This window comes from Silurus aristotelis (assembly GCF_946808225.1).
Source record: "Silurus aristotelis genome assembly, chromosome: 7".
NCBI lineage: Eukaryota > Metazoa > Chordata > Actinopteri > Siluriformes > Siluridae > Silurus > Silurus aristotelis.
This window is the reverse complement of record NC_139580.1, coordinates 11336691-11351776: the sequence shown is the minus strand read 5'-3', so window position 1 is coordinate 11351776 and position 15086 is coordinate 11336691. Positions and strand designations below refer to the sequence as shown.

The following is a 15086-nucleotide window of genomic DNA, read 5'->3' as shown; positions in this document are numbered from 1 at the left end:
AACTACAGGGGAATTAAGTTGATCAGTCACACAATGAAGGTATGGGAAAGAGTAGTGGAAGCCAGGCTGAGAGAAGAGGTGACCATCTGTGAGCAACAGTATGGTTTCATGCCGAGGAAGAGCACCACAGATGCCTTATTTGCTTTGAGGATGTTGATGGAGAAGTATAGAGAAGGACAGAAGGAGCTGCATTGTGTATTTGTGGATTTAGAGAAAGCGTACGACAGGGTGCCGAGAGAGGAGTTGTGGTATTGTATGAGGAAGTCAGGTGTGTCAGAGAAGTATGTGAGGGTGGTGCAGGACATGTATTAGGACAGTGTGACGGCAGTAAAGTGTGCAGTAGGTACGACAGACTGGTTCAGGGTGAAGGTTGGACTGCATCAAGGATCGGCCCTGAGCCCTTTCCTGTTTGCAGTGGTGATGGACAGGTTGAAGGACGAGGTCAGACAGGAGTCTCCCTGGACTATGATGTTTGCAGATGATATTGTGATTTGTGGTGAGAGTAGAGAGCAGGTTGAGAAGAGCCTGGAGAGGTGGAGATATGCGCTGGAGAGAAGGGGAATGAAAGTCAGTAGGAGTAAGACAGAGTACATGTGTGTGAATGAGAGGGAGGGCAGTGGAGTGATGCGGTTGCAGGGAGAAGAGGTGGAGAAGGTGGAGGAGTTCAGGTACCTGGGGTCAACAGTGCAAAGTAATGGAGAGTGTGTTAGGGAAGTAAAGAAAAGAGTGCAGGCAGGGTGGAGTGGGTGGAGAGGAGTGACAGGAGTGATTTGTGATAGAAGAGTATCTGCAAGAATGAAAGGGAAAGTTTATAGGACTGTGGTGAGACCTGCGATGTTGTATGGATTAGAGACAGTGGCATTGAGTAAAAAACAGGAGGTGGAGCTGGAGGTAGCAGAGCTGAAGATGTTGAGGTTTTCGTTGGGAGTAACGAGGATGGACAAGATTAGAAATGAGTTTATTAGAGGGACAGCACATGTAGGATGTTTTGGTGACAAGGTGAGGGAGGCGAGATTGAGATGGTTTGGACATGTGCAGAGAAGGGACATGAATTATATTGGTAGAAAAATGCTGAAGATGGAGCCACCAGGTAGGAGGAAAAGAGGAAGGCCAAGGAGGAGGTTCATGGATGTGGTGAGGGAAGACATGCAGGTAGTTGGTGTAAAAAAGGCAGATATAGAGGACAGGGTGGTATGGAGACGGATGATCCGCTGTGGCGACCCCTAATGGGAGCAGCCGAAAGAAGAAGAAGAAGAAGAAGAAGATACATACTGCAAGAAAAAATATCAGAATTGACCAGTTGTCTTTATCTCTTGCATTTTATTTTAGTACAAAGCTCTCAGTGAGAGAGTTTTCCGTTAGATTTATGGTGCAACATTCTTTTTCAAATAGATTAAAGTTGTCATTTGTATACAGTAGACGAACAATATTATTAGCTGTTTCTGAATGTGCAGGGATGTTCCAGAATTATAAACAGTCTGCTCATCTCAGTCTAAAACTTTTTTAAACCAAATCATCAAACGTCATCTTGATCAGTATGGATCTCATTATTGAAATGATCACTTTCACCTGAAATGTTAACTGAGTGTGTTCCATTGTATTGCATCCATTACATTGGTCAGCATAAACCTCTCCACTATGGCAATGGCTTCTGATACATCTCACTGCGTTACACATTATATTGTCAAAAGTATTGGGTCACCTGGTCATAACTATGTTATGTGATTTTTAAACATAGCATTCCACATTTAGTCTCAATTTGCTCTTACAATTCCCTCCACTCTTCCAGGAAGCTCTTTCACTAGATTTTGGAGTGTGCTTATGGATATTTGTGTTCATCAGCCACAAGGGTATTACGAAAGAAAGGTACTGATGTAGTTGAGGAGACCTGGAGTTAAGTCAGTGTTCCAATTCATCCCAAAGGTGTTCAGTAGGGAGCAAATCTCCAAAGCATGTAAATCATATCTTTAAAGAGCTCAATATGTGCACAGGGACATAGTCATTAAGGAACAGGTTTGGATTTCCAAGTTCAAGTGAATGCAACATATCATTATGGTGCCTCCAGCTTTGTTGTAACAATTTGGAAAAGAACTACATATAGCAGGAAGGTCAGGTGACCCAATAATTTTGGCAATATAGTGTATATCTCTTGTAAAATAAGATAGATACTAAGAGAACAAATGCTTTGTTAACAGCAACATATTCCTGTAAGATACAAAATGTAAATGCATTTTACATTAACTGAGCACTTTAAAATCCAGGTTACTAGAGCAGAAAATGCAATTACATCCTGAGTATCAAATACATTTCGAAGGTAAAAGGTAATGTGAAAAAGAATAACATGTAGAATAAAATATGCGTCCCACATAATTTACTTTATAAATAATGAAAATGGTAATGCTAGCTGTGATAGAAAGTGCCAAAACATTCAAACCAATTTGGCATAATAATCTTTGTTGGAGACTCTTCAGGGAGGTGTGAGCACAATCCTCACAAAAGCTTATCAATGATAATTTAGCCTGGGCTTGTCAAAGTCTGAGAAACAGAAACATGTGGTGTCTTGTTGTGTTAAAAGGTGAGGATTTTCTGTTTCCCTTGATTGGAATCACTTAGAACTTGTAATCAAGGCTAAAGGATTGCTTGCTCACTTACTCAAAGTCATTTGTTACTGAGTGAGTCCATCAAGTGGAGGCAGGTAAATTATATTTATTCCCACAAAAGACACTTCTCTGATAAAGGCTTCATCATGGACCAGACGACTGCTTAACAGTACTCTGTATAAACCAACAATTGTACTGTGGACTGTTTAGCAAAGCCACTTAATGCCTGTAGAGAATACTGACAAAAGTAAGAACATTTATCTACAACATGAGGTAGCAGTGCATTAACCTTTAAATACATGGATATTGTTTGTTAATCAATGCATAGATAATGGCCAAGAATAGTTTTCAACAAATCATACGCTTTAACAATGTGAGCCTGAGTAGAAACATTTGCAAAAACAAATGTGATATTAAATGGTACTTTCACATCTACTGAAAGAACAATTAAAAAATCTAGGCCATTTTTAAAATAACACATTTTAATAATGTAAAATAGAAAATCCTTGATCCAGTCTTTATTCTGCTTTAATCTAATATGTTAGTCAAGTCAATCTAATATGTTAATCACGCTACTGAGAATACAACACGGAAATTTCCCAACTTGTTTTTAATTAGTTACAATTTTCGTCAAATTTCTGGGCCCATTGCAAAATCATATTTGCATTGAGATCCCTTAAAAAAGCTGGTTTAGGTAATAAACTGAGCAAGGCAGGAAGATAGATGTGAATAATATTAACTTTTTGCATCCTACCTGTAGAGTGGACGCAGCTGAGTCACTAGTCTCAGTCATTCCTGTGCTCCTCGGTATACTAGACACAACGTATCTTGTTCCCTTTGGCACAGGTTGTCTAACTACCAGCTTTCCTTTTCTGGTCTCTGCTAGAAATAAACTGTACCAGTAGGCATCGTTGGAGACCAGGGTGGAATCTGCGATGGTAGAGTTCCTCTCACTGATCACACTGTTCCTACAGGGAGGAGCAGCTTTACTGGGCTTTGGTTTCTGACATTTCAGCACGATGGCCACCAGTATGGTGATCAGTAACAGAAATGATACCGAGCCCAGTCCGATCACCAGATACAAGTTTAAATCTGAAAAAATGTCATATTCTAAAGGCACCTCTGTCATGTCAGCATAGCTTTTAAGCGCGGTCTCCATTGTAGACAGTGTGATGGTGATTGTAGCAGAAAGAGAGGGATCTCCGTTATCCTTGGCGATCACCACCAACCGATGACGGCGCGAATCTCTGTAACTAAACATTCTTGTGGTCCGGATCTCTCCATTGTACTGGTCCAGACTGAATAATGTAGCATCTGTGTTCTGGAGAAGTTGATAAGTAATCCTTGAGTTGTGCACAGAATCAATGTCTATTGCAATTACTTTGGCTAGCAGAGTTCCTTTGTCAGTGGATCTGGGTATTTTTTCTTCCACTAATGAGCCATGTGCGCGCCATGGAGACACTATAACTGGTGTATTGTCATTCTGGTCCATGATAATGATGTGAACGGTCACATTACTGCTGAGTGGAGGAACTCCAGAGTCTCTGGCCTCTATATGAAAAAGGAACTCCTTCTCTATCTCATAGTCAAATGTCTTTAATGCATAAAGATTACCATTTTCTGGGTTAATGGAGAACAGCATGGACATTGACGTGTTTGTTATTTCTTTTTCTACTATAAAATATACAAGATATTGATTTTCATGGAGGTCTGGATCATGTGCAGTGAGGGAACCCACTATTGCCCCAGGTGGGTTATTTTCCATCACTTGTATTGTGTAAAATGATTGTGGAAACTGTGGTACGTTGTCATTAACGTCCAGCAGTTCTAGAGTTATAGTGTCATTATCAGATAAAGGAGGGTTACCTCTGTCAGTTACGGTGAATGTGATGTCATATTCTGGGACCTTTTCACGGTCCAACGGTTCTGAAATTACAAGCTCATAATAACTGTCCGATGCCTCTCTGAGTTTAAAAGGTAACCTATCAGAAATCTTGATATCAATTTCCCCATTTTCTCCTGAATCTTTATCATTCACACTAATTACTGCAATAACTGTATCTACCGCTACATCCTCTTTAATAGGACTTGAAAACGATTTCACAGAAATTTCCGGATGGTTGTCATTCATATCTTTGATTAGTATAGTCACCTTGCATTGTCCAGATAATGAATTGGCACCCTTGTCTTTAGCTATTATTTCCGCATCATAAATTCTGAAATCCTCGTAATTGATCATTTCTTTAACTCTTATTTCACCATTATTTGAGTTCAATCCAAACGTCGACTGGGTTTTCTCAGAAGTATAAAGACTAAATGAGTACTCAATGTCAGAATTCGTGCTCTCATCCTTATCCGTTGCATTTAATTTGATTACAAGGCTTCCAATAGGTGCATTTTCCATTAGGTTTATAGTGTATCTGTCTTGATCAAACTGAGGGGCGTTGTCGTTGGTATCTAGAACCCGAACAATAATTTTAGCTGTACCTGAACGCGCAGGGGTCCCGCCATCTACAGCGGTGAGTATAAGATTATGCATAGCCTTTTCCTCACGGTCCAAAACTCTTTTCAAAATTAAGTCTGCAAACTTCGATCCATCACGTCCAGTTTGTATGTCTATATTAAAATAGTCACTTTCGCTAAGATAATAAGTTTTAATAGAGTTTGAGCCGACATCTGGGTCAACAGCATTGGTTAGAGAAAACTTCTCTCCCGCTAGTGTTGATTCGGAAACATCAAGATGAATGGTATCCCGACGAAATTGTGGTGAATTATCGTTTATGTCCATTATCTCAATTTCGATATTAAACATCCTTACTGGATTTTCAAGTATGACATCCAACTTCAAAAAGCATGTAGCTGTTTTAACGTTGCACATTTGCTCCCTGTCCATTTTTTCCACGATGTAAAGCTCCCCCGTGTCTGTGTTGACGTCCATGTATTTTTTGTTGGCTACAACATCTAGTCGCATCTTTCGTACACGCAAGGTTTTCACATCAAGTCCTAAATCGGTTGCGAGGTTTGCAACCACAGATCCCGCTTTCATTTCTTCGGGTATGGCGTAGTGTGTAACAGCGAACGCAGAGTAAATAAATGTAAAAATGAGTAGGGATGGTGAGACGTACCTCCACAATAGCTGTTTCAGTATGTGGCTCTCCATTCTACTGCGGTCATATACACCCAAAAACAAGCAATCACTTGTGTGAAGTAAGGAAAATGAAACAGATAAGTAATCAACAAAGAAATTTGCTTCAGCTGGATGAAGAATACATTCTCGCCAGCCTATCGACAGTGCGTATTTCTCGACAGCTACAGTACGCCAACTCCACCCAACCGACTGAAGACATAATAATGAGGTTAGATAAAAAAGATCTTTTGCTGGTGAACAGCGACGCTAAGTGCACAGACTTTTTTAATACAAAATCCTTCGGATTTATTTTTATTTTTTTAATAAATCGATACATGTGCATTTTATTTAAAACTTTTGGCACACGGCTTTATCCAGGGTGAAAAATGTGCCTATAGTTGTAGTAAAAATACATGTTGAAGTTTTCTATATAAGTGTAACCCTATTGCAATTTTTTTATACCAATGCATATACTATAAAAGTTTAAGGATGTAATTTTGAGCTCATATGGTCATAAACCTCGCCAATATATTTTTTGCATTTCCAAAGTATCATAACACCAGATTAATAGAATACCCAATTATGATAAATGAACAACAGTTTCCGTGAGTTAAACTGTAGGAATTATATATTCTTTTCCAAAAAAGACCTGGATTCTTAAATTTATCATGAATTTAAAAAAATCGAATTACCTGTAGAGTTGAGGCAGCTGAGTCACTAGTCTCAGACAGTCCTGTGCTTCTTGGTATACTAGACACAACGTATCTTGTCCCCTTTGGCACAGGTTGTCTAACTACCAGTTTTCCTTTCCTGGTCTCTGCTAGAAATAAACTGTACCAGTAGGCATCGTTGGAAACCAAGGTGGAATCTGCGATGGTAGAGTTCCTCTGACTGATCAGACTGTTCCTACAGGGAGGAGCAGCTTTACTGGGCTTTGGTTTCTGACATTTCAGCACGATGGTCACCAGTATGGTGATCAGTAACAGAAATGAAACCGAGCCCAGTCCGATCACTAGATACAAGTTTAAATCTGAAAAGATGTCATATTCTAAAGGCACTTCAGTCATGTCAGCATAGCTTTTAAGCGCGGTCTCCACCGTGGAAAGTGTGATGGTGATTGTAGCAGAAAGAGAGGGATCTCCATTATCCTTGGCGATCACCACCAGCCGCTGGTGGCGCGAGTCTCTGTAACTGATCATTCTCGTCGTCCGGATCTCACCGTTGTACTGGTCCAAACTGAATAATGTAGCATCCGTGTTCTGGAGGAACTGATAGGTTATGCGAGAGTTGTGCACCGAGTCTGTGTCTAAAGCAATTACTTTGGCTATCAGAGTTCCTTTATCAGTGGATCTCGGTATTTTCTCCTGTACCACTGAGCCTTGCGCGCGCCATGGAGACACAATAACAGGTATGTTGTCGTTCTGGTCCATGATAATAATGTGAACGGTCACGTTACTGCTGAGTGGAGGAACACCAGAGTCTCTTGCCTCAATATGAAAGACAAACTCCCTTTCAATCTCATAATCAAACGTCTTTAATGCGTAAAGGTTACCGTTCTCTGGATTAATAGAGAACAGCATGGACATTGAGGTGTTTGATATTTCTTTTTCTACTATAAAATAAACGAGATATTGATTTTCATGGAGATCTGGGTCAACAGCATTTATTGAACTCAGCAAACCTCCGGGTGGATTATTTTCCATAACCTGTATAGTATACGTTGATTGAGAAAATCGTGGGACGTTGTCATTCACGTCCAACAGCTCTAAAATTACAGTTTCGTTATCAGATAAAGGAGGGTTTCCTCTGTCTGTAACAATGAACGTGATGTCATATTCTGCAACCTTCTCACGGTCCAATGGCTCTGAAACAACGAGTTCGTAATAATTGTCTGACAATTCTCTCAATGCAAAAGGCAACTTTTCCGAAATATGAACATCAATATGGCCATTTTCTTCTGAATCTTTGTCACTTACACTGACCACGGCAATAACTGTATCTACAACTACGTCCTCTTTGATTGGATTCGAGAAAGATTTTATAGATATTTCCGGATGATTATCGTTCATATCTGTAACTAGAATTGTTACTTTGCATTGTTCAGACAGACTACTCGTTCCCTTATCTGTTGCTATTACCTCCATGTCGTATATTCTGAAATCCTCATAATTAATAACTCCTTTAACTCTAATCTCACCATTATTCGGATTTAAACTAAACGCTTCCTGTGTTTTCTCAGATGTGTAAAGACTAAACGAATAAGTGATATCTGAATTGGATCCTTCATCAAGATCCGTTGCGTTTAACTTCGCTACAAGGTTTCCAATTGGGGAGTTTTCCATTAAATATATTTTATAAATATCTTTGTCGAATTTAGGGGCGTTGTCATTTGTGTCCAGCACCCGCACTATAATCCTTGATGTTCCAGACCGGGTTGGGACTCCGCCATCTACAGCAGTAAGGATCAGACTGTGCACAGCCTGTGTCTCTCTGTCCAAAACTCGTCTTAGAATTAAATCAGCAAACTTGGCACCGTCTCTAGCAGTCTGAATTTCTATTTCAAAATATTCGCTTTCACTCAAATGATACGTTTTAATAGAATTCGTTCCCATATCGGGATCAACTGCATTACTAAGAGAAAATCGTTCACCCTCATGAGTCGACTCTGAGACATCCAAATGAATCGTATCCCTCCGAAACCTGGGTGCGTTGTCATTAATATCCAAAATTTCAATTTCTATGTTAAATATTCTTATCGGATTCTCAAGTGTCACCTCTATTTTAATAAAGCATGTTGTTGCTGCCTTAGAACAAAGGTACTCTCTGTCAATCTTTTCCAAAATATAAAGCTCACCAGTCTCCTTGTTCATTTCTAAGTACTTTTTATTAGAAATTACGTCCAACCTCATTTTTCGACTGCTCATCGTTTTCACGTCCAGTCCCAAATCCAAAGCCAAATTTGCCACAACGGATCCTTCCTTCATTTCTTCAGGGATAGAATAGTGGGTAACAGCAGACACGCCACATAAAATATATGTAAAGAGAAGAAAGGCTGACGCGCAGATCGGTAGCTGTGGTTTCATTCCACCTTCCATTCTTTTACTTTAAGATCTCGACTTTTACCCTACGCACTGATAAAAAAAATACAAGATATTGCCTCAAGATAAATTAAGTACAGATCCAGATGATTAGTCGATGAGAATATCGCTACGTCTACTGAATGTGTGAGTGTCCTTAAAACCATACACTAACGGCGACTACATGCACATGCGTTTTTTTTATCGAACAGCGACGCTTTGTGTTTGGAGCTATGATTAATCGTTATAATACTGTACATTTTTACAATAAACGTTTTTACAAACACAAGTTGCAATACAGCGTTTAAAATAAATATTAGAGGAGGAAAAGGAAATTGGTCTCAGTTTCTCTATAATGAATCTATAAATTAACTAAAGTTTATAGTTTAAAGCCGTTGGGTATGTCCATAAAACTTTGGATACAATTTTAAGAAAAGCAGTGGCGATTTTGCTGTTTCTTAGTGACTATCTCTTACCTGTAAAGTAGATGCAGCTGAGTCACTAGTCTCAGTCATTCCTGTGCTTCTTGGTATACTGGACACAACGTATCTTGTCCCCTTTGGCACAGGTTGTCTAACTACCAGCTTTCCTTTTCTGGTCTCTGCTAGAAATAAACTGTACCAGTAGGCATCGTTGGAGACCAGGGTGGAATCTGCGATGGTAGAGTTCCTCTCACTGATCAGACTGTTTCTGCAAGGAGGAGCAGCTTTACTGGGCTTTGGTTTCTGACACTTAAGCACGATGGTCACCAGTATGGTGATCAGTAACAGAAATGAAACCGAGCCCAGTCCGATCACTAGATACAGGTTTAAATCTGAAAAGATGTCATATTCTAATGGCATTTCAGTCATGTCAGCATAGCTTTTAAGCGCGGTCTCCACCGTGGACAGTGTGATGGTGATTGTAGCAGAAAGAGAGGGATCTCCATTATCCTTGGCGATCACCACCAGCCGCTGGTGACGCGCATCTCTGTAACTGAACATTCTCGTGGTCCGGATCTCTCCGTTGTACTGGTCCAGACTGAATAATGTAGCATCCGTGTTCTGGAGAAACTGATAAGTAATGCGAGAGTTGTGTACAGAGTCTGTGTCTATAGCAATTATTTTGGCTATCAGAGTTCCTTTATCAGTGGATCTCGGTATTTTCTCCTTCACGAGGGAGCCATGCGCGCGCCATGGGGACACTATAACTGGTGTGTTGTCGTTCTGGTCCATAATAATAATGTGAACAGTCACATTACTGCTGAGTGGAGGAACACCAGAGTCTCTAGCCTCAATATGGAAAAGGAACTCCTTTTCTATTTCATAATCAAACGTCTTTAACGCGTAAAGATCACCGTTCTCTGGATTAATGGAAAACAGCATGGACATCGACGTATTTACAATTTCTTTTTCTATTATAAAATAAACTAGATATTGATTTTCATGGAGGTCTGGATCGTGTGCAGTGAGGGAGCTGAGTAACGCACCAGGTGGATTATTTTCGTCAACTTGCAAGGTGTAAAATGATGTAGGAAACTGTGGCGCGTTGTCGTTAACGTCGAGCAACTCTAGAGTTATAGTTTCATTATCCGATAAAGGAGGGTTTCCTCTGTCAGTCACAGTAAATGTGATATCATATTCTGGTAGGCTTTCACGGTCCAGTGTTTCTGACACCACGAGCTCGTAATAATTATCAGATATTTCTTTTAGGCCAAAGGGCAGTTTTTTTGAAATACTTAGGTCCATTTGACCATTTTCTCCCGAATCTTTATCACTCACACTAATCACCGCAATAACTGTTCCTACAGCTACATCCTCTTTGACTGGGCTAGTGAATGATCTAATGGATATTTGTGGATGGTTGTCATTTACATCCACTATTAGAATTCTTAATTTACTATTTCCAGATAAAGAAATTGTTCCTTTGTCTGTTGCCACAATTTCCATGTTATAGATCCGTAAATCTTCATAATTTATCATTTCTTTTACTCGAATTTCTCCAGTATTTGTGTTTAAATTAAACGTTTGCTGCGTTTTCTCTGTCGTATATAAACTGTATGCATATGTTAGTTCGGAATTAGATCCCTCGTCGGCGTCGGTTGCATTTAATTTCACTACAAGAGTCCCAATCGGAGAGTTCTCCGTTATGTTTATTGTGTAACTGTCTTTATCAAACTGAGGGGCGTTGTCGTTCGTGTCAAGAACTCGCACGATGATGCTGGCTGTGCCAGAGCGCACAGGAGCTCCGCCATCTACAGCAGTAAGTGTGAGATTGTGAAATGCAGTTTCCTCCCGGTCTAAAGCTTTTTTCAGTATCAAATCTGCAAATTTTGATCCATCACGACCAGTCTGAATTTCGATTGAAAACTGATCACTGTCACTAAGATAATACGTTTTAATTGAGTTTCTTCCGATGTCAGGATCAATTGCATTGTTTAATGAAAATCGCTCTCCAACAGGCGTTGATTCAGAAATGTCTAAATGCATTGTGTCTCTTCTGAAATGAGGAGCATTGTCGTTGATATCAATAATTTCCAGCTCAATGTTAAACATCCTTACTGGACCTTCTATGGTTGCATCAAGCTTCAAAATGCACGTTGCTGCTGACTTTGTCGTGCAAATGTATTCTCGGTCAATCCTCTCCATAATTAGCAGCTCGCCTGTTTCTTTGTTAATATCCAAATATTTTTTATTAGACAACGTATCTAGACGTATCTTGCGCTTGTTTAAAGTCATAACATCCAGTCCAAGATCTGTTGCCAAATTAGCTACCACAGAACCTTCCTCCATTTCTTCAGGAATAGAATAATGAATAACAGCCGATGATGTGTTTAAGAAAACGGACAAAACGATTGAGACAACGTACCTTGTCATTAGCAAATTTCTCATATTAAAATCCATTGTCCTGTGTGCTATACTGCAATATCCAGAAAGAAAGATAACCAAACACGTTGAACAATCTCCGAGTGGAAATAGTTGAAAAAGTCCTAACGCCACGTTAATCTTTACAATCGGATAAGTGTTTAAAAGAAGGAGTCTGAGATGACCACACAAAGAGCGGACCCACCATAAACGGAAGGAGTGTAATCGAGAGACTGAAAATAAACCTAAAATAAAGGAGAACAGCGACGCTGTGCGCAGGGCAGCGCAAAATGCACGGAATAGGAGCATGTGCCATTGTAGTGTTGAGTTACCCAAATGCTGAACCACATATTTTATTTTTAATTCAAACTTATTAGTTCGCTTAAAAATCCAAGAAGTATTTCGTCTAGCATATATGTTTGATCAACCCATTGGAATAACGACTGTGAAAATATCTAAGTGTCAAGAAGACATAGTAAATTACAAAAAAGTTTTGATATCACGAGAATACGTTTTGAAGCACACGCGTAATGAATCATTACTGCGTGTTTTTAAGTTTTTCTCTACAATGACTATAGTTTTTTGGGAAAAAATATTTATCCTACCTGTAAAGTGGATGCAGCTGAGTCACTAGTCTCAGTCAGTCCTGTGCTCCTTGGTATACTGGACACAACATATCTTGTTCCCTTTGGCACAGGTTGTCTAACTACCAGCTTTCCTTTCCTGGTCTCTGCTAGAAATAAACTGTACCAGTAGGCATCGTTGGAGACCAGGGTGGAATCTGCGATGGTCGAGTTTCTCTCACTAATCACGCTGTTCCTAAAGGGAGGAGCAGCTTTACTGGGTTTCAGTTTCTTACACTTCAGCACGATGGTCACTAGTATGGTGATCAATAACAGAAATGATACCGAGCCAAGTCCGATCACTAGATACAGGTTTAAATCTGAAAAGATGTCATATTCTAAAGGCATTTCAGTCATGTCAGCATAGCTTTTAAGCGCGGTCTCCACCGTGGACAGTGTGATGGTGATTGTAGCAGAAAGAGAGGGATCTCCATTATCCTTGGCGATCACCACCAGCCGCTGGTGGCGTGAGTCTCTGTAACTGAACATTCTCGTGGTCCGGATCTCTCCGTTGTACTGGTCCAAACTGAATAAGGTAGCGTCCGTGTTCTGAAGAAACTGGTACGTGATGCGGGAGTTGTGTACAGAGTCTGTGTCTATAGCAATTACTTTGGATATCAGAGTTCCTTTATCAGTGGATCTGGGTATTTTCTCCTGTACCACTGAGCCATGCGCGCGCCATGGAGACACTATAACTGGTGTGTTGTCGTTCTGGTCCATGATAATAATGTGAACGGTCACATTACTGCTGAGTGAAGGAACACCAGAGTCTCTTGCTTCGATATGGAAAAGGAACTCCTTTTCTATCTCATAATCAAACGTCTTTAACGCGTAAAGAGCACCGTTCTCTGGATTCATGGAGAACAGCATGGACATTGAGGTATTTGCAATTTCTTTTTCAAGTATAAAATAAACTAAATACTGATTTTCATGGAGATCTGGGTCAATTGCATTTATATAACTCAATACCGCCCCAGGTGGATTATTCTCCACCACCTGCAATGTGTAAATGGATTTAGAAAACTGTGGCGCGTTGTCGTTAACGTCTAGCAGTTCTAGAGTTAGAGTTTCATTGTCAGATAAAGGAGGGTTTCCTCGATCGGTAACAATAAATGTGATGTCATATTCTGCAACCCTTTCCCGATCTAGCGGTTTTGAAACTACAAGCTCATAATAATCTTTAGCTGATTCTTTAAGAGCAAATGGTAGATATTTATTAACGTGAACGTCAATTTGGCCATTTTCCTCGGAATCTTTGTCATTCACACTGATTATTGCAATGACCGTCCCCAGAGCAACATCCTCTTTAACCGGACTTAGAAATGACTTTACGGATATTTCGGGATGATTGTCGTTCATGTCGGAAATGCGAATTGTTAATTCGCATTTTCCAAACAAATAATTCACCCCTTTATCTTTTGCTATTATCTCCATGTTATAAATGTTAAAATCTTCATAATTGATAATCTGCTTTACTCTGATTTCACCATTAAGTTCATTTAAACTGAAGGTCTCTTGTGTTTTTTCAGAAGTGTAAAGGCTGAATGAATAACTAATATCGGAATTAGAGCCTTCATCTAAATCCGTTGCGCTTAATTGTACAACTAAGCTACCTATAGGAGCATTCTCGGTAAGATTTATATGAAAACTTTCCTTTTGAAATTTTGGGGCGTTGTCATTTGTATCCAGTACGCGAACGATTACACTGGCTGTACCTGAACGAGCAGGCACTCCGCCATCTACAGCCGTAAGTATCAAATCATGAATGGCCTTCTCCTCTCTATCTAAGGCTTTGTTCAAAATGAGATCAACAAACTTTGACCCATCTCTTCCAGTTTGTATTTCTATAGAGAAGTGTTCACTTTCACTTAGAAGATATGTTTTGATCGAATTTGTCCCGATATCTGGATCTACCGCAGGGTTAAGAGAAAATCTTTCCCCGGGCGCTGTTGACTCGGAGATATCTAAGTGCATTGTATCTCGTCTAAAGCTAGGAGCATTATCGTTAATATCCATTACAAGCAATTCAATATTAAACATGCGCACTGGATTTTCAATTGAAACCTCTAATTTAAGAAAACACGAGTTTGTTGTTTTTGAGGGACATAATGACTCTCTGTTAATTTTTTCCACTATATACAGCTCCCCCGTCGCTTTGGTAATCTCTAAATATTTCTTGTTGGCTATCACATCTAACCGTATTTTACGGCTCACTAAACTTGGGACGTCCAGTCCGAGATCAGCTGCTATATTTGCAACAAATGATCCCTCCTCCATTTCCTCAGGAATACTATAATGAGTAACTGCAACGGCTACATGAATCACGGCGAAAATAAATATAATGATCGAGCCATACCTTATCCACGACTGCTGTTTTACAGTGTCATCCATTGTTTCGAATCAGTGCGCAAAAAGCCTCCACGAAATACCAGAGATATATAAAAAGCAATAAAGCCAGATGTATCGGTGCTGTTTGTGCAAAAAGAATACAGATTTTCCAGGTATGTATTGCCGAACAATTCAGCTCAGGACCTGTTCACATAACAAAAGAAACCCTTTCTAAAACGAGGCAATGACGACATAGGAACGACCTGCCTTGCATGGTTTTCATGGTGAGCAGCGACGCATTGTGCACAATCGGAAAGAGTACACTTATAAAGGTTTGCACACACACACACACACACACACACACACACACACACACACACACACACACACACACACACACACACACACACACTTACTATTCTTATTATATATAGTAAGGAGTTAGTTATATAATAATTTATGAATAAATAATATTTAGACTTAGATGT

At 39.8% G+C, this 15086-nt stretch overlaps 1 protein-coding gene across 1 annotated transcript in view; it reads right to left on the bottom strand.

The window, feature by feature from the left end:
• LOC310729167 (protocadherin beta-16-like) overlaps positions 1-14620 on the bottom strand; it is a 28444-nt gene extending 13824 nt beyond the window's left edge. Inside the window, exons 1-2 of the mRNA XM_083547253.1 lie at positions 12253-14620; positions 9281-10351 (exon numbers count right to left, since the gene is read on the bottom strand). Coding sequence (XP_083403379.1) covers positions 9281-10351; positions 12253-14547 — 3366 coding nt within the window. The 5' untranslated portion in view covers positions 14548-14620. The remainder of the gene's footprint in view (positions 1-9280; positions 10352-12252) is intronic.
• Between the last annotated feature and the right edge of the window lie 466 nt (positions 14621-15086).